Here is a 27,023-nt window from a genome sequence, read left to right on the forward strand (position 1 = left end):
ATGCGTCAGTTTGCCTCCGTTCCAGTTTGGAGGCGGACACCAAAACGCTGCTTGCAGCGTTTTGGTGTCCGTCTGATGAAAATTAGCCAAACGGATCCGTCCTGGCACACAATGCAAGTCAATGGGGACAGATCAGTTTTCTCCGACACAATAGAAAACGGATCCGTCCCCCTTTGACTTTCAAAGGTGTTCAAGACGGATCCGTCATGACTATAAAAGACATAATACAACCGGATCCGTTCACGACGGATGCATGCGGTTGTATTATTGTAACGGAAGCGTTTTTGCAGATCCATGACGGATGCGCAAAAAACACGTGTGAAAGTAGCCTAAGCATCTCATGTCATTGTGGGCTATGGTCCATGTGAAGCAGATCACTATATGTTGTTAACAGCAGATCAAGCAACATGGCAGCTGTTCGGAAAATTTAAAAACAAAGAAAAAAACAAAGAAAAAAAAAACATGAGAAAAGAGGAATACTTTACTACCTGATTTTAATTAGAAGGCAAGAAAAAAAAACAAAAAAACAAAAAAAAAAAACTGTGTGGTATGTACACTTTAAATAATTGTGATCTAAATGCAGAAACATTTGGGGAACTCAGCCATGATTTCAGAAGACCCGGTAACCCCCTTTTCTATATTATGCATTATCTTTCATCTTATACAGAGGCTATGTAAGCTTGAAATGAGTTTCTCATACAGCAAGTCATCTATTCTGTCAGTTCAGGCATATTTGGATGACTATTGTACTAGTTACTGTGCTGTAATGAGTCAGCATGCAGTTTCGAAATATGTCCGAAAACTCTGAATGTACATTTGTAGCCACTGACAACATAGATATAATAGATAATATACGTTATATAAAGTAGTGAAGGACATGAATGTCCGTGACCCTGAGAGGATCATGTATTCCCATGCAGAAGACTGCAGATCTACCATACAATGACCATTTTCAAGCTTCTAAACAGAAATAAAGAAAGATGGTTTGCAGAAAACCCTGCTCAAAAAACAAACAAAAAACAAACCAAACCCAAACCCATTCTCTTGTATGAAACAGATTTTCGGTTGCAGAATTCCTGCAACATATTTGCAGCATGTGAATATTCCTTTAGGGCAAATGGAAATGATAGCCACTCGACCAAGTCACATAGACCACACATGTAATAACAAAATATCAGTTTACTGAAACACAATGTAACAGTGACAATAAATACATATATAAAATCATGCGGATGAGTACTGTGATAGACACCCCACTTGGCCAGTAAAGTGTATCCAATATTAGATAAAGTGACCAGTGCAAAAAGGCAAGAACCAGGAATTACTGTAGGGAAAACAACTGCAGACTACCAACTGATTAAAAGGTTGAACCCATACTAACCCGTTTTCCTGACGCGAGATTCGCCTCGCCAAGCTTTTTCAAACTGGAGAGCCATTAACAAAGGCTACTTTCACACTTGCGTTCAGAGCGGATCCGTCTGCATTATAGTTCAGAAAAAATTTGAAGTGTGAAAGTTAGTCAGACGGATCCGTCCAGACTTTACATTGAAAGTCAATGGGGGACGGATCAGTTTGAAGATTGAGCCATATTGTGTCAACTTCAAACGGATCCGACCCCATTGACTTACATTGTAAGTCTGGACGGATCCGTTTGGCTCCGTACGGCCAGGCGGACACCCGAACGCTGCAAGCTGCGTTCGGATGTCTGCCTGCTGAGCGGAACGGAGGTCAAGCGGAGCCATCCTGATGCATTCTGAGCGGATCCGCATCCCCTCAATACATTGGGGCTGTACGGATCCGTTCGGGGCCGCTTGTGAGAGCCTTCAAACGGAGCTCACAAGCGGAACCTAGTGTGAAAGTAGCCAAAGCATGTCTCTCTCCCCCAATCAAGATGGTAGTTAATTTTGAATGGCTGCCATGTAAAACCGAAGCCGGACCTGCATCAATCAACTGATTATTGGTCTTTTCTTGAACGAGACTGACACGATTTAAAGGGCATCTGTCAACAGCTTTGTACCTATGAAACTGACCTGTTGAACGTGCGCTTGGCAGCTGAAGGGATCTGTGTTGGTCCCACGTTCATATGTTTAATATATGCAAATGAGCCTCTAGGAGCAACGGGGGTGTTGTCATTACACCTAGAGGCTCTGCTCTCTCTGCAACTGCCGCGTCCTCTGCACTTTGACAGGACCAGGCAGTGAAAACAATCACTCCTGGCCCTGTCAATCAAAGTGGAGAAGGCGCAATTGCTGAGAGAGCAGAGCCTCTAGGTGTAATGACAACGCCCCCATTGCTCCTAGAGGCCATTTTGCAAATATTATCGTTTACCGGTAGTGGCTCGTGTCATGTAAATACGCTCTGCTGCCGGCAAACGAGTCAGTATGGGGAAGAGTGATGGCATCAGCAGTCGCTCCTTCCCATAATGTGGAGGAGATCGCTGCACGTAATAGCAGTGTTCTCCTCCACCAGTGAACAGCCCTCCAGACAATCTGCTGCGCTGTGTAAAGGGACCTTTAGTGTATGGTTGGGAGGGGGGGGGATATTGATCCCCTAGGAGGATTAAGGGAAGCAGTGACATGCTTTATTATTGATATATTTGCTGGAAGGCACTTGGTTGACTTCCACAGCTCATTCTGTGGACAATTAAGCTCTGTGAGCTTGAAACATCCAAAGAAAATGCACCTTTTCCTGTGGACATCACTTAAAGGGAAATTTGACTGTTCGAAGAAGCCTGAAGTTGCAATGCTGTCAGTCTTTGACATATTTGAGCTAGCAGATCCGACTGCAGACCACCCTGAGACTTTTGTCCGGTCACCTCGTATGAACCACAGCTGTCTCTTTAACCAATTGTATTGCACTTCTGCCCCGATTAATTTTTTTAAAATTCGCGCTGGGTTAAAAAAAAAAAAAAAAGTTGCCAACCCCTGGTGTAAGGTACGGTATACATTATACAAACATGATGTGAATTTTTAAACATTTGCCACAAAGACAAACATCCCCCCAGGTATACGGTATATTAGAAAGCTGCGTTACTTTAACAGATTAAGCATATGGATAATAAATGAAAGTTACTTTCTCATTACAGTATTTTACATCAGGAGGCTCTTTCCCATCACAGGACCTGCAGACGTCTGCCATCTGAGTGGTAAGAGTAATTCACTGAAATCAGCCATAAGCCCCTTCCATCTCACAGCCTTTTCAAGGGCTTTACACCAGTTACAAAACACAAGGCTATCAGACTTCTCCGTCCGTCAACTGAGGCATCGGATTGCTGATGGGAAAAAGAACACACTTTATGCGCCCATTCGAAGCAACCAGATGTAACTTAAAAGAGGCTCTGCCTACAATGGGGGCTTGCAGACGGTGAATCGACCTTATCTGATGGATGAAACTCTCGGTGATGTAATGTGCACAAAGCATCCTCACCATCAAAGCTCCCAAATGGTCGACCTGAAAGCTCTAAAACCAAAATGAAAAACCCTATCTTCTGATCTCTGACTAAAGAACACCTCAGCCGGATTCGTTCATTTAATTACACATAATCCAGAAAATAAAGGAACTTTCTAAAAAGGTTTCCTGGCTCAAATGGTGGCTTTAAAATTATATATAAAAAAAAAAACAAAAAAAAAAAAAAACTTGCCTTAAAAAGGGAACCTGTCATCAGAACTGGCCTAATGACCTACTGGTAGGTTCCCAGTGTTGGCTGTCAGCTATCAGAAACAGATTTTGTGACTCAGGGAGTTACTAGGGTCATGGAGTCATCTTCTCTACCCCACCTATCTTGCTCTCACAGACCTCCCCTGGCTTCCTGACGTCAGCGTGAAATCTCGCACAGGTGCAGAAGACCTGGTTCTGCCACCGGGATCCTGACCTGTGCAGTAAGCGGAGGTGTATACACCTCGGCTTCAAGCTCTCACTGTGCATGCCTAGGAGATCCTGGCCATGGAATTAGGCCCTTTTGCACCTGCGCAGGATTTCACGCTGACGGCAGCAAGCCACAGGAGGTCTGTGAGAGCAAGTTGGGCGAGAGAGGAGATGGCGCCTAGACTCCTCTCATCCTGCGATACTCCCCAGGGACTCCCTGAGCTAGGTTTCGATGACGTCAGCTAGATTTAAAAAGTAGGTTTTTCACACAAACGCCCTAATTGTCAAAATCAACAAAACCAGTACGTGAAAACGGACAGTGGGAACATCTCAATATTTTAGCAGGCCAATTATGATGACAGGTTTCCTTCAAAGGTGGTTATCTAGATCAATAAAATGGAAGGCGTATTTATTAATCAAGGTTAGATGGGTGGGGGTCTGACTCTCAGCACCCCCATTGATCAGCTGTTTGAAGGGCTGTGGCATTAAGGAAAGGCCATCAATTTTGAAAGTCTCCTTTGCCGTCCTATGTGAGCAGGTAAGAACTGGGTCAATATTTTGGCATACATATATGTTACCCATACATCTCAGCCAAAACTATTCCTCCTGACTCCCCATACACATGTATGGGCACCTGTAGTTCAGAGAGGAGCAGACCTGGCAGGGTCGACCGGCAGAGCAGCTGCTACGAGGCTCTCCTGCTTTGTTAGAGAGATGGCACAAGGTGCAACGGAAAGAAAATCTCAGTTCGGACGATTTCATGTCTGCGCCGCCCACAGCTCTACTGAACTGGACTCCCATCACCACAGTATTAAGTGCAAGAGGTCTATGCTATGCGATGGCAAAATACACCTGCATGACGGCGGTATAAAAGCCTAAAACTATGTTTAAGGCCTCATGCACACGACCGTTGTGTGCGCCCGTGGCCGTTGTGCCGTTTTCCGTTTTTTTTCGCGGACCCATTGACTTTCAATGGGTCCGTGGAAAAATCGGAAAATGCACCGTTTTGCAGCCGCATCCGTGATCCGTGTTTCCTGGCTGTGAAAAAAAATATGACCTGTCCTATTTTTTTCATGGCCAACGGTTCACGGACCCATTCAAGTCAATGGGTCCGTGAAAGAACACGGATGCACACAAGATTGGCATCCGTGTCCGTGATCCGTGGCCGTAGGTTAGTTTTTATACAGACGGATCCGAAGATCCGTCTGCATAAAAGCTTTTTCATAGCCGAGTTTTCACTTCGTGAAAACTCAGAACCGACAGTATATTCTAACACAGAGGCGTTCCCATGGTGATGGGGACGCTTCAGGTTAGAATATACTAACAGAACTGTGTACATGACTGCCCCCTGCTGCCTGGAAGGTGCTGCCAGGCAGCAGGGGGCAGCCCCCCCCCTGTAGTTAACTCATTGGTGGCCGGTGCGGCCGGCCCCCCCTCCCCTGTAGTTAACTCATTGGTGGCAAGTGGGGCCCCCCCCCTCCCCTGTAGTTAACTCATTGGTGGCCAGTGGGCCCCCTCCCTCCCCTGTAGTTAACTTGTTGGTGGCCAGTGGGCCTTCTCCCCTCCCTCCCCCTCCTAATTAAAATCTCCCCCCTATCATTGTTGGCAGCGGAGTGTACTGATCGGAGTCCCAGTTTAATCGCTGGGGCTCCGATCGGTAACCATGGCAACTAGGACGCTACTGCAGTCCCGGTTGCCATGGTTACTTAGCAATTTGTAGAACCATTATACTTACCTGCGAGCTGCGATCTCTGCGTCCGGCCGGGAGCTCCTCCTACTGGTAAGTGACAGGTCATGTCACTTACCAGTAGGAGGAGCTCCCGGCCGGACGCAGAGATCGCAGCTCGCAGGTAAGTATAATGGTTCTACAAATTGCTAAGTAACCATGGCAACCGGGACTGCAGTAGCGTCCTAGTTGCCATGGTTACCGATCGGAGCCCCAGCGATTAAACTGGGACTCCGATCAGTACACTCCGCTGCCAACAATGATAGGGGGGAGATTTTAATTAGGAGGGGGAGGGAGGGGAGAAGGCCCACTGGCCACGAGTTAACTACAGGGGAGGGAGGGGGCCCACTGGCCACCAACGAGTTAACTACAGGGGAGGGGGGGGGGGCTGCCCCCTGCTGCCTGGCAGCACCTGCCAGGCAGCAGGGGGCAGTAATGTACACAGTTTTTAGTATATTCTAACCTGAAGCGTCCCCATGACCATGGGAACGCCTCTGTGTTAGAATATACTGTCGGATTTGAGTTTCACGATGTAACTCAAATCCGACAGTATATTCTAACATAGAGGCGTTCCCATGGTGATGGGGACGCTTCAAGTTAAAATATACCATCGGATTGGAGAAAACTCCGATCCGATGGTATATTAAACTCCTGACTTTACATTGAAAGTCAATGGGGGACGGATCCGTTTGAAATTGCACCATATTGTGTCAACGTCAAACGGATCTGTCCCCATTGACTTGCATTGTAATTCAGGACGGATCCGTTTGGCTCCGCATGGCCAGGCGGACACCAAAACGACTTTTTTTTTCATGTCCGTGGTTCCTCCAAAAATCAAGGAAGACCCACGGACAAAAAAACGGTCACGGATCACGGGAAAACGGAACCCCGTTTTGCGGACCGCAAAAAAATACGGTCGTGTGCATGAGGCCTAACTCTACATTTGGTGTATGTATCCACTGGGCTCCACTAACCACTTTTGGGTCAGTATATAAACAGTACACCTTTTTGTGGCACAAAAAAAGTATAGTAGATTAAGCTACTACATACAAAATTACACAAAAAAAAAAAGTAAAAAGTTAAAAAAGTTATTATTTTTTTTTTTAATGCCTATACAGTGGGATACAAAGAAAATATACTGTACATGTGGACAGCACTTCCAAAGATACAATGTGGGAGGAACCATGCCTCCGAGTGTTTGGTCCAATTCACCCACAATGTCGAGTCCAGCAAAACACGAAGAGGCAGCACTTCTCAGACGTTTCGTGCATGCTTGAAAAATGCTTCTTAGCTGTAGCGTTGTATATGGACCAGGGTGGATAAAAATCTAAGATTATTTTTTTTTAAATAAAAAAAAAATATCAGATTTTTGGGATTTAAAATCAGTTTTATATAAAATGCTTTTTGAGGAAAATATATTACCATCCAAAGGCTATTCCATCATGAAATAAAGATTAGTTTTTTAATTATGTAGAATAAGGCTGTACGTGGACTCCCATATTGTTGAATGGATTAGGCAGTGGCTGAGGGACAGACAACAGAGGGTTGTAGTCAATGGAGTATATTCAGACAATGGTCTTGTTACCAGTGGGGTACCTCAGGGATCAGTTTTGGGACCCATATTGTTTAATATCTTTATCAGCGAAATTGCAGAAGGCCTTGATGGTAAGGTGTGTCTTTTTGCTGATGACACAAAGATTTGTAACAGGGTTGATGTTCCTGGAGGGATACACCAAATGGAAAAGGATTTAGGAAAACTAGAGGAATGGTCAAAAATCTGGCAACTAAAATTTAATGTTGATAAGTGCAAGATAATGCACCTGGGGCGTAAAAACCCAAGAGCAGAATATAAAATCAGTGATACAGTCCTAACATCGGTGTGTGAGGAAAGGGATTTAGGGGTCATTATTTCAGAAGACTTAAAGGTAGGCAGACAATGTCATAGAGCAGCAGGAAATGCTAGCAGAATGCTTGGGTGTATAGGGAGAGGCATTACCAGTAGAAAGAGGGAGGTGCTCATGCCGCTCTACAGAGCACTAGTGAGACCTCATTTGGAGTATTGTGCTCAGTACTGGAGACCATATCTCCAGAAGGATATTGATACTTTAGAGAGAGTTCAGAGAAGAGCTACTAAACTAGTACATGGATTGCAGGATAAAACTTACCAGGAAAGATTAAAGGACCTTAAAGGGATTCTGTCACTAGGTTTGACCCCTGTCAGCTAAACATATGCTGATGTTCAGAGCGTCTTCACGATTCCTAATGTGGGCTTATAAATGTCATCTGTGGGCTTATTTAGCTAAAAAACAGCTTTTACTAACCTGTCAGTCAAACAAATAAGGTGCCCAAGGGGATGTTAATGGGTGCAAGATGCCCGCCGCACCCACTGAGGTTCGTGCCCAGCGCTGCCTTTCCAGACTTCTGCGCCGCCTCCTAATCCTCTGTGCCGCCTCTCGCTCTCCCTCCCTCCCCCCTCCTTCTGCTGTAAGATCTCGCGCTTGCACACAGGGCTCTGCCTGATGCGCCCGTGCGGACTTCTCCATTTGGCTTCTTACAGCAAAGTGCGCATGCGCCGGCACTTCGCTCAACCCCTGTATGCGCGAGATCTTACAGCAGGAGAGGGGGGGGGGGGGGGGGGAGGGAGAGCGAGAGGCGGCACAGAGGATTAGGAGGCGGCGCAGCAGTCCGGAAAGGCAGTGCTGGGCACGAACGGCGGTGGGTGCGGCGGGCATCTTGCACCCATTAACATCCCCTTGGGCACCTTATTTGTTTGACTGACAGGTTAGTAATAGCTGTTTAGCTAAATAAGCCCACAGATGACATTTAGAAGCCCACATTAGGAATCGTGAAGACGCCCTGAACATCAGCATATGTTTAGCTGACAGGGGTCAAACCTGGTGACAGAATCCCTTTAACATGTATAGCTTGGAAGAAAGACGAGACAGAGGGGATATGAATAGAAACTTTTAAATACATAAAGGGAATCAACAAGGTAAAAGAGGAGAGAATATTTAAAAGAAGAAAAACTGCTACAAGAGGACATAGTTTTAAATTAGAGGGCAAAGGTTTAAAAGTAACATCAGGAAGTATTACATTATCCTGAGAGAGTAGTGCATGCATGGAATAGCCTTCCTGCAGAAGTGGTAGCTGCAAATACAGTGAAGGAGTTTAAGCATGCATGGGATAGGCATAAGGCCATCCTTCATATAAGATAGGGCCAGGGGCTATCCATAGTACTCAGATATAATGGGCAGACTAGCTGGGCCGAATGGTTCTTATCTGCCGACACATTCTATGTTTCTATGTGTGTAATATTTTTGGTAAATAAATTCCATTAATCCATTCACATTGTCATGCTCTTCCAGAGGTTTTTGTAAGATTATTGGGCAGTTTCTCTGCCTACAAGATATTATCACAGATGCTTGGTTTACTTTTGCAGTTCTCAAAACTGAAGTTGACTCAGCAGAGATCACATGCCTCTTCTTCACAGCAAAAAGGTTAGAACATGAACAGAGTTGAGAAAAATACCTTAATCCTAACTTCTACAAACGTATAAATGCAGAATCAACCTAATCAAACTAATATGAAAAGTTATTCTAAAAATCTTCATCTACTTGCATATTATAAGTTATACCAGCAAGAATTAGTCTTTATGTAAAAAACTATGATTTAAATCAAGCCTTACTGACTAGTGATTTAAATCGTGATTTAAATCATTTTGATTTAAATCAAATCCACCCTGATATGGACTTGCACAATTTAGGAGTGCTGGGAGTGCAGGGGTACGTCACAGCCTTCCACTGGAGTATACGCTGACATACGGTAACTCAGACAGAAGGGTTGTACAGAAGAATAAAACTTTTTAGAAAGGGAGCAGGAAATGCTCACTAATCCAATCAATTGGCTGCGACCATGATCTGCGCGAGTCAGCAACTGGCTGAGCAGCACCATGGGGGAAAGTAATCATCTAGTTTGCGCCAGAAAAGTGGTGTCAAGTTGCAAACTGCGCTTTTCCGACTTTTTAAATGCGACTTTTGCAAATACAGTCGCAAGTGGAGGTTTGTATGCCGTCCTCGCCACCATTCAGAAAGGGGCATGGCAAAGAGAATGGGGCGTAGTCAGCTGCTGCAACAAATTTAACTTCATTTGGGCCAGTTTTCGGGTGCAAATGAAGCCAGAAATCGATGGCAGCTGAGAGCTGGTGTAGATTTCTGTGTAGGTGCACGGACTGCCGGAGGATGTGCCTAATTTACGACTAGGCCTGCTCCTCATCGCATATTAGTCAGATCTTCCAGCAGCACAGGGCATATCAAGGCAGGCACAGAAAGCATCGATCTTGATTAGTCTCCTCCATGTGTCAAGTGGACCAGATAGTAGATACCAGTGGCGGGGGATCGGGGAGGCAAGTAATACTTCTTTAAAAAAAAAAAAAAAAAAATTTTTTAACCTATTCTGCTCCAATTCCTAAAAAAAAAATATAATAAAAAATAATAAATGTATCCCATTGTACAACCCCTTTAACATGAGATGAACATAGCCTTATATGCATGTGGATTATGAGGCTTATTTTAACCACTCATGTAAAAAAAAAAATAATGTAAATCTTCTGTGTTCATGTGACCAGTTAGTATATACTATGTATTACTGTACCAGGAATTCAATACCTATTTGTTGTCATTACCCGCAGTCCAAAATCCAGATTCCCTATCAGTTTGTCTTTGGAGTGTGGGTGGAAACCAAAGTACCCGGAGGAAACCCACAAAAACGCAGGAAGAACATACAAACTCCACAGTACTGTCCATTAGATGGGTTATCGCATGATTAAAGTAAAAAATGAGAACCAGACATCAATATAGCACATGACGATCTCTTTCTAACAAAGCTAGAACCAGCCCTGTACCTCACATGGATCCAGAGATCTCCCCATTCATTGCTCTGCTAGATTTATATCAAGCTGGCAGCTCAGGGGGGAGGCGCGCCTCTTTTGCTGCAGCTCAGGGGGGAGGCGCGCCTCTTTTGCTGCAGCTCAGGGGGGAGGCGCGCCTCTTTTGCTGCAGCTCAGGGGGGAGGCGCGCCTCTTTTGCTGCAGCTCAGGGGGGAGGCGCGCCTCTTTTGCTGCAGCTCAGGGGGGAGGCGCGCCTCTTTTGCTGCAGCTCAGGGGGGAGGCGCGCCTCTTTTGCTGCAGCTCAGGGGGGAGGCGCGCCTCTTTTGCTGCAGCTCAGGGGGGAGGCGCGCCTCTTTTGCTGCAGCTCAGGGGGGAGGCGCGCCTCTTTTGCTGCAGCTCAGGGGGGAGGCGCGCCTCTTTTGCTGCAGCTCAGGGGGGAGGCGCGCCTCTTTTGCTGCAGCTCAGGGGGGAGGCGCGCCTCTTTTGCTGCAGCTCAGGGGGGAGGCGCGCCTCTTTTGCTGCAGCTCAGGGGGGAGGCGCGCCTCTTTTGCTGCAGCTCAGGGGGGAGGCGCGCCTCTTTTGCTGCAGCTCAGGGGGGAGGCGCGCCTCTTTTGCTGCAGCTCAGGGGGGGGCGCGTCTCTTTTGCTGCAGCTCAGAGGGGGCGCGTCTCTTTTGCTGGTGCTCTCTACCTATGACAACTCAGGAGGCATGTGCGGCCATCTTAGTGAGCCGGACAAAGAAAGAAGAAAAAGAACAAACAGCAGGTGGCACTATACAGATACATTTTATTGAATAACTCAGTGGCTATGCAAAATTTTTAATTACAGGCAATTATAAAAGTATTCAGATCCAGGTGCTGGTTTGAAAGCTGTAGAATATTTTTTCGTGGGACAACCCCTTTTAAAGCTTTTTTTCCCCCAAACCTTCCAGACTATGTTCTACATTCCCATATGTATATATGTGTATATATAATCTCAAGCAGACCTGCAAATGAGCCCTTTTCATTTATTTTTTTCGTGAACCCAAGCCTTTGTGTGGTTTATTTTTTTTCCATAGAGTGAAATAATTTCCCCTTATGTTGGTCGTATTAACAAGTCCTTCTGCTTGTGCCGCGTTTGCTGGCATGGAGCCAGCTCCTTTAGTGGGTACGGTCGGCTCGCACAGGTGTAGGACCTCTGGAGAGTTTCAGAATGCTGTATCACACAAGGATATAATCACATTCTCTGACCTCTGAACTGAGGCACAGCAATTCTGAAAAGCCACAGATTACCATAAATACCCACAGCCCGACTGTAGAGAGCAACAGGTTTTTTATCCCTGCAACTGCACAAACGAGATTTAGTGTAATCCCTCTGTTACTTGTAAAATTCATATCCGAGTAAACCCTCTGCCCAAGGAAACCACTTCTGCAGTCCATCAGCTGTGCTAGCCCGATGGATTTACAGCTGTAGTCTTCCATTAGATAGAGACTGAACATCCTCCCAGACTGAATACCTTCCATTGTAATCTGCTGAGGAGTTGTGGAGAAGAAAATTAATTTACAACCCCTCCCCCACAAAAAAATAAAAATAAAATCCAAACCTGTGTTCAAAAAGAAATCAAAAGAAAAGTTTAGAGATTTGTACCTATGACAGTGGCTGACCTGTTACATGTGCACCTGGCAGCTGAAGGCATCTGTGTTGGTCCCATGTTCATATGTGTCCGCATTGCTGAGAAAAATGAGGTTTTAATATATGCAAATGATCCTCTAGGAGCAACGGGGGCGTTGTCATTACACCTAGAGGCTCTGCTCTCTCTGCAACTGCTGCACCCACTGCACTTTTGATTGACAAGTGCAGGTCTGATCAAGTTTTCACTGCCTGGCCCTATCAAAGTGCAGAGGGCGCGGCAGTTGCAGAGAGAGAAGAGCCTCTCAGTGTAACGGCAACGCCCCCGTTGCTCCTAGAGGCTTATTTGCATATATTAAATCATCATTCTCAGCAATGCGGACACATATGAACATGGGACCAACACGGATGCCTTCAGCTGCCAAGTGCACATATAACAGGATCATAAAGCAATGGAATATCCTGGCAATACACCTGTGGCGTACAGTCACGCATATAGCAGGCCCGCTTCTGATTTACCACAGAAGAAAACCTGCAGCGTTATCTGCCACAAATCTGCACCAAATCACCACACCTTTTCTGCACATTTTGGTGCAAAACTGCTGCTGATTTGCGGCAGATTTTATCCTCTGTATTGCAAAGAGTGACATTTTCGGGACATATCTGCAGTATACATTGACATGCTGCAGACGTAAAATGTCACATTATATGAAGATTACGGTGCAGATATTCTTCGCATCATGTGGGTGAGATTTTATTCTAAAACCTCATCCACTTTTTTGCTACTGCAAATGCTGTGGATTTTCCACAGCGTCTACATCATGTCTGGCTGATGCTGTCGGTCATGTTTTCTTAACCTAGTAAAACCAGGTAGGACATGGAGTAAACACAGGACAGCAATGCAACTCCAACTAAACCAGTCATACATAGGGATAATACACAAAAACATTAAACCTAGTATTAAAAAAATAATAATGAATATATAAAAAAATTATATATATATATATATATATATATATATATATATATATATATATATATATATAAAATGGCCCAGCAAATTTCCAGATTTTTCGTCCAGGAAAAAGGCATAAAAGTTGTTGAAAAAGTAGATTTTCCAGCAGGTTCATGGACTACCAAACATGCACCCAATTTATAACGAGGCACATGTCCCATCATAAATTAGAAGCAAAATGTACACAAAAAAAAAAAAAGCGTAAAAAATGAAAATAGAAAAAAGAAAAACCTGGCTTAATAAATGACCCCAAGAATGTTACAGAGCAGAAGGAGCTGAGCAGATTGAGGTTTTATTTATGCAAGAAGACTCAGTAAAACTGCAAAATTTATTGAATTAAACCTCAGCTCTTTCTACGCTTAGGTCCTCATGCCGCGACAATAAGTATTTTGGCATCCATGTTGCATCTTTTTTTTATTTTTATTACAGACTCATCGACTTACCGTCCGTTACTGATAATACAACCATCTGCATCCGTTATGAATGGATCTGGTTGTATTATCTGTAACACAGCCAAGACGGATCCGTCATGAACTCCATTGAAAGTCAATGGGGGACGGATCCGTTTTCTATTGTGTCAGAAAACGGATCCGTCCCCATTGCCTTGCATTGTGGGTCATGACTCCGGTTTGCTCTCCGGTATGAGAACGGAACGGAATGCATTTTGGAGCATTCTGTTCTGTTCAGTTACGTTTTGTCCCCATTGACAATGAATGGGGACAAAACGGAAGCGTTTTTTTTCCCCGGTATTGAGACCCTTCGACAGAAAATATAGTGTGAAAGTAGCCTTAGTCAGGCAGAGTTAGGTCTCAGCCACTGATAGGACTGCCCACATGACTACTAAGCATAGAATGAGCAGTGGTTTAAATTAATATATTTTTACTGAATCTTTTCCCATAAAACTTTATATCCATTGTATTTGCTCCTCTATAACCTGCTGCCTGTAGTTTGCACTGCATTTTCAGTTTGCTCTTTTGTGTTGCAGTATGTGGATAGATATAATATAATATAACCGCTCTAGTCATTTCTAGCCAAGCGTAACCGGATGCGTTAGATTTTATTATACAATTCTCCAGCCTTCATGTTGGTATTTATGACCATCTTCACAGCTTTAGCCTCTGATAAAGAACATGCATACTGGTGTGGCTGAGCAAATCCCATCATTATGTTAAATAGCAGCGGCCGGGTCTGCTGTGAATCACTGTGTAACTATAGGAACACTTTACAAGCAACTTAATCTTAATTATACAAGTAATACCCTTACTGGACGCATACCTGCGTTATGTCGGGCGATGTAGCCGAGAGCCCAGGCAGCAGCTTCCTTTACCCCAGGGTCAAAGTCTTCTAGGCAGACGACCAGCGCATCCACCGCTCCACAATCCACCACTGACTGAGCTAGCTGAGGGGAATGTTTGCCAACTGCTCGGAGCACAAATGCTGCGGCTTTCTTATAGAAGCGCTGTTGGAAGGAAGACAAATTAACATGATTATGTAACATACAAGCTGCTTCTTCCCAGTCTGCATTTGGGGGCATTTAATTTGTGGAAGACCAGAGGACAAAACATGTGGAACAACAGAGGGCAAAATGTTTTCTATCATTTTTTCTACATTTTTTTCCCCATCGATTATACAACTTTGTTACTATATTTCTGTAGGCGTGAGTTCACTCAGAGTGGCCACAATGTGTACTGCAAACTGGAAGGACTGCCAAACTGATTGTTAATGGTGGCGCCATTTTGCAGGCAAATAGCAGTTGATAATCATCCTGTTTCGCGGTAAACTGCACGATGCCGCCATTTTTGGGCAAATTGCGGGAGCATTGTGGCAGTGGAAAAATCCCATGACAGAGCATATTGTATGGAGGCGGCATGTCTCTTTGGTACAGACACATACATGTGAAATTTGAATATCGTGCAAAAGTTCATTTATTTCAGTAATGCAACTTAAAATTTGAATATTGTGAAAAAGGTTCAATATTCTCGGCTCAAAGTGTCGCACTCTAGTCAGCTAATTAATCCATATCCCCTGAGCAAAGGGAACCCGAGATTGTGACTTTGGGGATTTCATAAGCGGTAAGCCATAATCATCCAAATTCTAACAAATAAAGGCTTGAAATATCTCGCTTTGCCTGTAATGAGTCTGTCTCATAGGTTAGTTTCACCTTTTCATTACTGAAATAAATGAACTTTGCACAATATAAAAAAATAATTGAGTTTCACCTGTATAGCCTCTGTGCGTTGTCGTACAGGCTCCTGTTATGGCTCTGTAGAAAACAACAGAGGGGTTTTCCAAAACTTTAATAGGTCATCAGTATCTGATTGGTGGGGGTTCCGACACCCAAGACCCCTGCTGATCAGCTGTTTGAGAAGGTAGCGGCGCTTGCACTAGCACCATGACCTTCTCCAGTTCTTCCTAGGCTAATGACCTCACATTCATCGGTCACGAGGCCTAGAAGCAGCTCAGCCCTATAGAAGTGAATGGGGCTGAGCTGCGATACAAAGCACAGCCACTATACAATGTACAGAGCTGTGCTTGGCGAGTCCAGAGAAGGCCGCAGCGCTCACAGCAGCATCAGTGCCTTCTTAAATAGCTGCTCGGCTGGTATCCCAGGTTGTTGGACCCCCACCAATAAGATACTGATGACCTATTCTAGAGCGGACAAGTATAGGCATTTATACAATAGTGTGGGACGCACAGAACGGGGAAATACGAGGCGCGCACACAAGCGGTATCCATGACCTGCGGAGTGCAAAACGGATATGGTCGTGTGCATCAGGGCTAATGTATATAGTGAGCTCCTGACTCCAAAACAGATGATGTCAGGGGAAGGAAGGATCTGAAAAACTAAATTTTGTTTCACTTTTGCTTTCCTGGCTTTCTCCTCTCTCCGCCTTGAAAATATTTATTTATTTTAGGCACTTATATAGCACTGACATATTCCACAGCTCTTTACAGACATTGGCATCATGATGTCCCCAATGGGGCTCACAATCTAAGTACATACAAGCATAGGGGAGTCAGAAGAGATGGCAGTCAGTTAGGGAGGTGTATGAGCACCTTTATTCTCTTCAATGTACTGCAAATGTGCATGCTAAAGTCTTTACAAAGAACAGGACATTATAGTCTTACTCCCAGGACTGGGAATAAGCGGACCACAGAGTGTCCCTCCGCTGAACCCCCAGCGAACAGCTGTAATGCAGCAAGTGATCAGATTTGCCTGCAGCGCCGCCACAGGGGAAAAGAAGCATCGCACAGTTCTCATTGAAATCAATGGGCTGTCAGTGGAATGCCATGATGTGCCAAGTCCTCCAGAGCAAGAGACTGCAGCAACTGCTTTCTCATTTAGATAAAAGATCAGAGTCCTAAACAGAGGGCCTCCCTATACTAAAGGGCTTTCCCAGAATAAAACTTACACAGGATGGGTGACATGTGTCTGATCGGTGGAAACGTCTTGTGTCCTATGTCTGCATAGAGCTCCGAGAATACATACTGTCGCTCCATTTAAACTCTACGGTGCTGTCAAAGATCAAAGAAGCTTGACGGTCCCTTTATTCTTAAGGGGACATGGGGTCCTTGTTCTCTTGGGGGCGAGGGGGCAGGGGTTGGGAATATGGTAGACAGGTGATAAATTGGGTCAACCCCTCTAACAGGTGAGATCTTGAAATGTAAAGGCCTCATCCATGCAACAGTTTGGGTCTGTATCCGAAGTGCATCTTTTGCGGCTCGGATGCGGACCCATATACTTCAATTGGGCCGCAAAACATGCAGACAACACTCCGTGTGCTGTCCGCATCCGTTGCTTTGTTCCATGGCCCCACAAAATAAATAAATAAAACATGCCCTATTCTTATCCGTTTTGCGGACAAGAATAGGAATTTCCATAATGGGCAGCCTGTTCCATTCCGCTAATTGCGGAACGCACATGGAAGGCATCTGTGTTTTGCAGATCTGCAATTTGCAGACCACAAAACATGGCGCGGTCGTGTGCATGTAGCCTTAAATTCCAGGCTGCTATTTAGCATATTGGTCATTACCCAGCTTTCCCAGAAGCCAGCTGTGAACTTATATTTACAGGGGGACATGCTTGTTTAACCCTCTTAACTGACAGTTACAGAAATATATTATAATTATACATTTCAATATATATTATATTAATATATTATATACATAAAATATTATTCCCTAGCTACAAACAGTATTTAGTCAAGAGCTGCTTACTTCCTATGATTCAATGAGTAACATTTTTGTAAGCACAGTGCACTGATATTCCATACATTTCAGCCTATATATTATTATTCATGTCTAATCTCACTATTGCTGTAATAACGTCACCCATGATTCTTAGGCTGCGCTCACACGGGCGAGATTTCCGCGCGGGTGCAATGCAGTAGGTGAACGTATTGCACCCGCACTGAATCCCGACCCATTCATTTCAATGGGGCTGTTCAGATGAGCGGTGATTTTCACGCATCACTTGTGCGTTGCGTTAATATCGCAGCATGCTCTATATTCTGCGTTTTTCACGCAACGCAGGCCCCATAGAAGTGAATGGGGTTGCGTGAAAATCGCAAGCTTCCGCAAGCAAGAGCGGATGCGGTGCGATTTTCACGCATGGTTGCTTGGGGACAGTCTATTCACTGTATTATTTTCCCTTTATAACATGGTTATAAAGGGAAAATAATAGCATTCTGAATACAGAATGCTTAGTAGGTGATCAATTGAGGGTTAAAAAATATATATTTTTTAACTCACCTTCTCCTCTTGATCGCGTAGTTCCCGGTCTCTTCTTTATTTCTTTAATGATGAGCTGTGGGCTAAAGGACCTGTGGTGACGTCACATCACATGCTCCTATCACATGGTCCATCACCGTGGTGATGGACCATGTGATAGGAGCATGTGATGTGATGTTACCACAGGTCCTTTAGCCCACAGCTCATCATTAAAGAAGTAGAGACCGGTAACTACGCGATCAAGAGGAGAAGGAGAGTTAATTATATATATTTTTTTAACCCTCAATTGATCACCTACTAAGCATTCTGTTTTCAGAATTCTATTATTTTCCCTTATAACCATGTTATAAGGGAAAATAATAACATCTACACAACACCGAACCCAAACACGAACTTCTGTGAAGAAGTTCGGGTCTGGGTACCACAGTTGGTTTTTTATCACGCGCGTGCAAAACACATTGGTTTGCCACAATACATCGGGACGCATCCGGACACGCTCGTGTGAACCCAGCCTTAGGATTGTTATCTTCCTACCTGCTTCTTCATAGCGCAGGGGGGAAAAAAAAACAAACCAAAAAAACACACAATCCTCTTTTACCCATGAATTACATCTGTACATTCTGTTAAATGGATGGTTAACCCAACCAAACAGGAGAAAACCACAAGCTGCTCATTTGGAAATGTTTGAGCACGCAGTAATCTGCTTTACACAGGACGCAGGCCTGAGCAGGGCAATTACATTGTAACATAAGGCTTCTTCAGGCGCGCCACAAATCGCCATTAGATACTAACGAAAATATCTACGTCCACACGTTGTCCCTGCTAGGAACACTATTTGTCTAGTGATCTTTCGTCTTTGGAGAACGCTCAGTGATTTCTTTCTCCTGCTGCTCTCTCCACTTCCACCAAATGATTATACAAAGTTCATGTTTCATTTCAATTGCTTCTTTGTCTCAGCATCCAAAACACTCGGAGCGAGGAATAAAACAAGGCTGATCTTGTTACAATGCAGATATGCTAACTGTCTGAGTTCATATGTTCAATATTTTCTGCTTCCAAAAATTGCTGAGCCAGCGTTCCTGACAGCTAAGCTGCTTTGCACGTTTAATGCCTGCTTTTGTGTTGATGGTGAGAATTACAACGGTCTCGATCGATGGCTTAAGTTAAAAATTCGACAATAACTTCTCTACTTTTACGGTGGGCCTGCACCATATACATAAGGACTAATGCACAATTTGCTATTCCCAATTTCCTTGTTGCACTTACTGCCACAATTTTTGGCGGGTTTACACAGGGCAATTATCAGGGATTAACGTTCTATGAATGCTCCTGTCCAATGCGGACCCCTAAATCATCATTTCCAGGCAGCAGATTGTGCTTTGTAGACAGCGATCTGCTGCCCAGAAACAATGAATCTGTATAAGGCCTCATGCACACGGCCGTTGTTTGGGTCCGCATCCGAGCCGCCGTTTTTGCGGCTCGGATGCGGACCCATTCACTTCAATGGGGCTGCAAAAGATGCGGACAGCACTCCATGTGCTGTCCGCATCCGTTGCTCCATTCCATGGCCCCGCAAAAAAAAATAAAAAAATAGAACATGTCCTATTCTTGTCCATTTTGCAGACAAGAATAGGCATTTCTACAATTGGCCGTCCGTATCGTAAATTGCGGAAGGCATACAGGCGGCTTCCGTTTTTTGCGGACCGCAAAAAACGGAACAGTCGTGTGCATGAGGCCTAAGGTCAAGCAATGCCACTAGCGTGAGGAGATGAATGCTGCTTGTAGATGTAGCTCTTTCCTCTACTGAGGAGCAGGCAGTTATCAGGAAGGAACGGGCCCTTGCCGATAATTGCCTGCTCACTCAGCGCATGTAAATGTGACTTACTACACTTCTTCTGTGGCTGGGACTCAGCAGGTAACGTTGTTACAGCAGGGGTCCATTTTTTGGTGGTCATCAGACTATACGAGTACCTGATGATAGTAGGCACCATGAACATCACACAAGACAAAGGGGGTACACTCTCCACAGTATTAAATCATGCTGGTGCCAGCGTATATACGACCTTAACAAGGAACCAAAAACGAAATCAGCGGCACTCCAGGAATCCAGTGAAACAAAATGGTGTTTATTCACCTATGTCAGTACAACATTTTAATCCTCTCTCAGGATCTTTATTTATTTATTTATTTTTTTATTTATTTTTGCTTCCACGTGTCCTCCTTGGCGCTGCGGCTAATCTTTTCTGACAATATAGTCCCTACTTACATCCAGCTAGAGATTCTGCTCCTTCCTGACCAAGCATGCTCATTGGGTGGATGTTCACATTGATATACACTATTAACACCAGGTGGTGCCATACTATGTAGGTGGAGGTAGGCAGGTGACATCTTCCCAGACCCCTCCACATCCTATCGGTGCAAGGCCCTGGGAGTTGTCTGCATGCATTCTACACTGAACCAGCAATGCAGACAGGAGGTGGTCATACACGTGGATGGAGATACGGGAGATCTCTACACCTGAGGTCCAGGTGCTCAACCACGCTCATTACATCTTTTTCTAGAAGGGGTGCAGATGTTTCATTTACATCTCAGCGCCAGGCCACTTACAAGGCAGGAATAATGTAGTTTTGCTTGAAGCTACAAAGTTCTGATACAGAAAATCATGAATATTATATTTGTATAGCGTCTATAGATTATCTACAGTGCGATACTATTACATATGGTTTCAAGCAAAGTCATGGTTGGTTAGGCGACGGCTAGGAACAGCATTTGCAGCAGGGCATGACAGCTTCAAGCCACATGAACCTCTATCACACTCATGAAAATGAGCTGTATAGACCACATTTACATATAAATGCTGATCGCCTCCGTGTGTAAAGGGTGGCATGGCTCTTTAATAGCACAAGCCATAAACGTGCAGCTTGCAGGGAAATAATGGGGGGTATTTTGTCAAGGTTAGAACTTGGCAACTTAAAGTAATTAGTCATGACTTATCAATTCGCGCAATGCAAATCCCTCCAGGAAATGTTTGCATTTTGTCTCCCCGAGAGTCTCTCATTCACCTCCTGAGACCAAAAGATACAAAGATGACAAGCGTCCTACACACGAGGCAGATTTCTGCACCGAGCATCTGGACCTCCATGTGCACGGGATGCCATTACTGCATGATTTACTTGGGAGCCGGGATCTTTAACTACACAGTTATGCCCAGATGCAATAAGAAGCTGTGAGTAAGAACTGATGGCAGCTACTAGAAATCTTCAGCTTGTCCAACTACCTTACCACAATTAGCAACCGCAGAATCTGCAGTCGGCTTTTTGGCAGCCAAATCAACATAAGCAGCTCAGCGAACTCCCACCAGATAACCGTGCGGGTTCGTGGTATTGTCGGACCTCGTCACCTATGAGCACTCTGTGTACAGTGCAACGGCTCTCTAGGGAGCAACCGAAAGTTATTAAAGGAGGGTTCTGGTCTTACGGGAAATAGAGCAGTCTCATTGTATAATGAAAAGCCTATGCAGCTTTTGTATTTCCCTGCCATGTTAAATATATCTGTTTGCCGTCAGTAAATGGAGATCTTCTTGCATCCAGGGGAAGTACATGTGTACAGATCAATATTAGTTCTGTTCTGGACACAAATGTATCATGTATATCTAGGCATAATCTATGCACACAGGCTCGGCAGCTCATGAAAAGGGCAGACAGTATAAAAGGACAGGTACTTCTTTAGATTAAAAATAAAATAAAAAACTGCATAAAAAACAGGTAATATCACCCCACCAGCAAATATAAAGCAGGCCATGCATATCAGCTTAAAGGGGTTATCCCATGATTAATGTAAAAATGAAAAATTACACAATTTAGTACATGACAACCTCTTTCTAACAAAGCTACAACCAGCGCTGTACTACACACAGATCTCCCCATTCATTGCTCCAATTTCTCGCTGGCAGCTCAGAGGGAGTGTCCTTTCTCAGAGGGAGTGTCCTTTCTCAGAGGGAGTGTCCTTTCTCAGAGGGAGTGTCCTTTCTCAGAGGGAGTGTCCTTTCTCAGAGGGAGTGTCCTTTCTCAGAGGGAGTGTCCTTTCTCAGAGGGAGTGTCCTTTCTCAGAGGGAGTGTCCTTTCTCAGAGGGAGTGTCCTTTCTCAGAGGGAGTGTCCTTTCTCTTGCAGCTGAAGGATGGAACTGAGTGCGTGCGTCCATCTCAGTCAGCAGGACACAGAAATTAGAAAACTAGCAAACAGCAGGTGGCGCTCTACAGATAGATTTCATTGAATAACTCAGTAGCTACAATACATTTTTAATTACATGCAAGTATTCAGATTCAGGTGCTGGTTTGAAAACTGTATATTATTCATGGGACAACCCCTTTCAACTATTTATTGCCCACTGATTTTTAATAATTAGAGCCAGCTAGGACAACAATAGGCAGTTCTCTCTTACCTTTGCCACATTATGCATTTAGTTCCATATTGAAGATATCTGTCAATCCTTCAATGTGTATTGGGGGTCCCCCAACGCTCCTCTGCTGACAGATGTCAGGGGTGAGGTTTGGAGTGATCCTTCAGTTCTCAGGGGAAGATAAGCAGCCACCGTCAGACTTTGGCAGAAGCTTACTGCCCTCTCCACAAAGAATGCACACAAGCTTGGCCAGGTCTAGCCTGCAAGTGTATGGGAGTACAGTCGTACATACAGGGCACTCATGATCGGAATTGGAATTCTCAATATAAATCGCGGTTTCTAAAATATTACTAGGATATGCCGTGACTTCTGGCCCCCATGATCCTTTTAGGATATTCACTTAGCAACACTCCAGCCCAAAAAGTACACCCGCTGTACTATTCACTTGAATGGAGTGGTGATACAGTTCAGCTAATTTGTGGTCAGGAGCATCGCTGTGCACAACAGATGCCTGAGGGATATCTGCCCTCTGTTCTTCATATCGGAGAGGGTCCCAGAAGTTAGACCCCCACTGATAATAATGCTGGGAATAAAATACCAGTGGCCTGCAGCCATCACTAGGGGGGCTTCGCAGATGTCTGTACACAATTTATGCCCTGGGCTCAGAACAGTGTGCAGAAAGCTCCCCCTAGTGGTGGCTGCAGACAGACAGGATTTTAATATTGGACTCTGTAGGGGTTTTGGAACTCTGTCAGAAAACACATCTTTGAGTGCTATAAAGAAATTAAAAACGACAATGCTAAAAACAAGACTGTGTTCTAAAATGGGTATTCACTAGAAGGATTTTCCCCTCACAATTCAGATTAAACTTTGGGGGGTAGGGGGGCAACTTATCAAATTCCACCTTTAATTTCTGACAGCTCCTTTGGAAAATGAAAGGCAGAATCTGATTGGTTGCTATGGGAAACTAAGCCAGTTCTACTTTACACCAGTTTGATAAATGACCCACTTTGCTCCCAAAAGGAAACGCCTAACTGCTCTGTTCACTATGGGCGCCGTTTTCAGCTACGCATTTGCAATTTTTACAAAACAGTGTAAGGGCTCAGACGGCCGTATGCTGTCCGCAAAAATACTGAATGCTATCCGTTTTTTTGCGGATCCGCAAAAAACGGATCTGCAAAAAAACGGATAGCATTCAGTATTTTTGCAGACCCATAGACTTCAATGGGGCCATGTCCTGATTTTCACGGACAAGTATAGGACACGTTTCATTTTTTTTGCGGAACTGTGGAATAGAAAAGGGCCCCATAGAAGTGAATGGGTCAGCATCTAATCCGCAAAAAAACGGATCCGCATTTTTGCGGATAGCATACGGCCGTCTGAATGAGCCCTAAATGGAATAAAACTTTCTGCTGAATCTTTCCTGAGGCCTCGCTCACATTTCTGTTTTTCACGGACATGTGCTATCCAAATTTTCCATAGACAGTACACATACCCATCGATGTAAGGGTCCATTCGCACTTCCGTGTATGTTTTGCGGATCCGCAAAACACGGACATCGGCAATGTGCGTTCTGCCGGCACTTAATAGAAAATGCAATTTCGGGCAAGAATAGGACATGTTCTATTTTTTTTTCGGGAACGGAATTGCGGAACCGGAAGTGCAGATCTGCAATTCCTGATACGGGCAGCACATCGTGCTGCCCCATATAAATGAATGGGTCCGCAATTCCGTTCCGCAAAATGCGGAACGAAATTGCGGACGTGTGAATGGGGCCTTAATGTGTTTGTTCACACGCCAGTGGTTTTCCAAGTGGAAAAGCCCCTGTAGCATGCACTACATGCCCATTGAAGTCTATGGGTCTGTGAAAAACCACTGACACAACACGAATGGCATCCATGTTTCGTCAGTGATTTTCAGGGACCTTTGGTAGGAGATTCTTTGGAAATTAATTTTCAGCTGAGCAGGATCCGTGGAATACGGATGACACACAGAGGGCAAAAACCAGACGCACGGACCAAACACGGAGCACAGACTGATTTTCCACATGCATCAAACAGACACAAAAATGTGAACGAGGCCTAAGTCTTTTTAGTTTCGTAGAGGATGATGGAAAAAGAACGTTTACCAGTGGAATAATGAACTCACTCCGCACATCTGGGAGCCGCCATGAAATAAATGAGCTCTGCCTGAAGATCGCCTACATTCAACCATTGCTGAAAAGTCTCCGGCATGGCCTCCGTGTCCAGCTCCGCAGTAACAGTCTGCACCTAAGGCCATAACCATCTCAGAGGGCAACATTTTTTATATTGTAGTTTTGGAGCACACAATCAATTTTTCCTCTCCGTACACAAAATGCTTCTTTGAGAAAGGCCGGCCGAGGATCATGCCAGAAGATATTCTTTCCCTACTGGATTCATCACAAAGCAAACATGAACAAATGCACTGCAAAATTCTTCCCAAACTGACTGCAGGCAAACAGAACCCAGGCCTAAAACTTTGGGTTCTCTCTCTACAAGTGGAAAACTGCCTGCAACCACGCACACGCAGCACCACGGCAGAAACAGACGGTGTAAACTTCTGGTAGAAATAAAAGTTCAAAGTGTCCGAGAATACCAGCACGTGAGGTCACACTACTTAAAAGTCTTGTGCCGTCAGTGTCCAGGCACTGAACGGGTTAACGATTGCCACAAGATCTCTCTGTTCAGTCCGCCTCTTACGCCCTGATTTCGGGGATAGGGAGCAGAAAGTCGTCCAGCCGGGCACAGTTCACCGTCAGTTCTCGGAACCGAGACTGAGAAAGTTTCCACTTACTTAGGTTTATTTGCTAAAGCTGGCTCTGGTCCAGCAACCCCGGGACTGAGAGACAGATTAAATGTGTTTGTGCTGCAGGACTCTGGGCAGTTTATCATCCTGACAATTTTCTTTAAATTAACCCCAAAAGGCCTTCAAAAGTGCTCCCAGCTGGCCGGTGCACCGAGGAATGGGTTAATCGAGTTGTTTACAGAGGCGTGCATGCGGTGCTGCATTGAATCTCCTGCTCTGGACTGAGAGCTGAAGGTAACAGAGAGGAGTGCGGCGCAAACAGCTGTTGAAACGCATCAGAACCGCCGAGAGTTACAAAATGTATTTCTCAAGACGTAAAGTCCACTTATCCTGGCATAAACCTGTCAGAAAATTGGAAGCTAATCCCTTGGCTGCCATGGCAGGATGGAAGAGGTTCATTTTTAACAATCTGGTACTAGATGGTTAATTCCTAAATGAATTCTGCAGAAAGGCATCGTTAGTGTTGAGCGAACCGAAGCATCCGAAGTTTAGGAAAGGGTTGACCTGCCATGAAGCCGAATATCGTCGCACTTCATGGGAACGAATCATTTTTCCTAAGATGGCGGCTGGAGAGGCCTTAGAAAGGACGGACATTAAAAGACCACGTGGTCACGCTGGGAGTGTGCGGTGACGTCATCATGCGCAGCACTGGCCTTTTCCGCTCGAGAGGAGCGGACTGCCTCTGCGCGAGCAAGTGGATGAGGCGAGTGATTTTTATTTTATTTAAACCCAAAAGGCCGTATTGCACTAGCGCATTACCGTTTTAAACGGACGTTAGATGGGCGCACTTCTGTCTAAGCTGCTGTTAAAAACGGTCCCATTGATTGATAGGCTGAATGGGGTTTTAACAGATTCGTGATGAATTAATTTGGAACGACTCGAATTTCTTGTCAAACTTCGGCGAAGCTGCAGGATCACATTTTTCCACATCTCTAGTCACCGTAGAACTGCCCAGATGGGGAAATAAAATGAGCGAGAGCTCTACGGCTATTATTTGACCCGGCTACATCCATAGATCATATTTATCATCATCAGATCAATATAACTTTGTGACAGCGCTTAGAGATCAAGATGCCAAAGGAAACTCTTACAGAGAGAAAAAGCCAATCAGGAGCAAAAGGTGGAACGTCAGCTTCTGAGGGCCAATTCAAAATCCATCACAGGGCCTCCCACTGACCGTGTGCCATTTACAGTAGAGAAGATCTGGGCCCCCTGAGACACTAGGATCCAGGTGTGAATGCTACCTCTGCACCCACTGCAGCAATTCCCAATTAGGAGGCAGGATTCTGGAGTGCACAATGCCATATAGGCCCCACATCCTTTAAGTAGAAATGGTAGAGATCTACCAAATATTTCAACATTGTTAGGGGTCGGGCCCAAGTGCTCACGGTACCTATGTTGGGCTATATAGGGCTATTTCCAATGGGCAATTTCAGCGCCAATTTTAAATCTGCCCTCATTTTTACACTACCCGATGCCCACTGCATGGGAAATGAACAATCATTGCTATGATCATTGGTTCCCCATTCAGCTTGCATACTGTGTTGCACAGAGGATGTGATCACACGACAAACAAGCATTCTTCATTTCTGACCATGTGCCCATTACTTTAGCATTGAGAAAGGATCATCATGTGGACTCGCTATAGGTGGCCCCTTTAATATGTATTCATATCAAGCATGGTCTCTCTACAATTGAGGCCTGCGGTGGGGACTTCCAGATGTTTTCACGATACCTGTACTTTAACATAGAAAGACCACTTCTCACAAACTCTTGGCAGGAATACTCTACAACATGCTCCGCTGCACAGATTTGCATGCATCATCTAACTTCCGGTTATTTTCCTACTTGCAAAAATAAAACAAGAGCTAATATATCAGGTTATATCAGGTTACTGAGGGGCAATATAGAGAATAGACGTTAAGAAAATAAGATACACAACTGTAATAAAACATGGCTGACCGCTACAA

General features: G+C 44.7%; 1 protein-coding gene across 3 annotated transcripts in view; it reads right to left on the reverse strand.

Annotated features, from left to right (window-relative positions):
- Positions 1–27,023, reverse strand: part of SPAG6 (sperm associated antigen 6) — a 154,125-nt gene that overhangs the window by 62,603 nt on the left and 64,499 nt on the right. For all 3 annotated transcript variants that reach the window (XM_040434426.1, XM_040434427.1, XM_040434428.1), the window contains one exon: positions 14,373–14,556. In XM_040434426.1, coding sequence (XP_040290360.1) covers positions 14,373–14,556 — 184 coding nt within the window. The remainder of the gene's footprint in view (positions 1–14,372; positions 14,557–27,023) is intronic.

The sequence above is a fragment of the Bufo bufo genome, chromosome 5 (genome assembly GCF_905171765.1).
Source record: "Bufo bufo chromosome 5, aBufBuf1.1, whole genome shotgun sequence".
In the NCBI taxonomy this organism is placed as follows: Eukaryota; Metazoa; Chordata; class Amphibia; order Anura; family Bufonidae; genus Bufo; species Bufo bufo.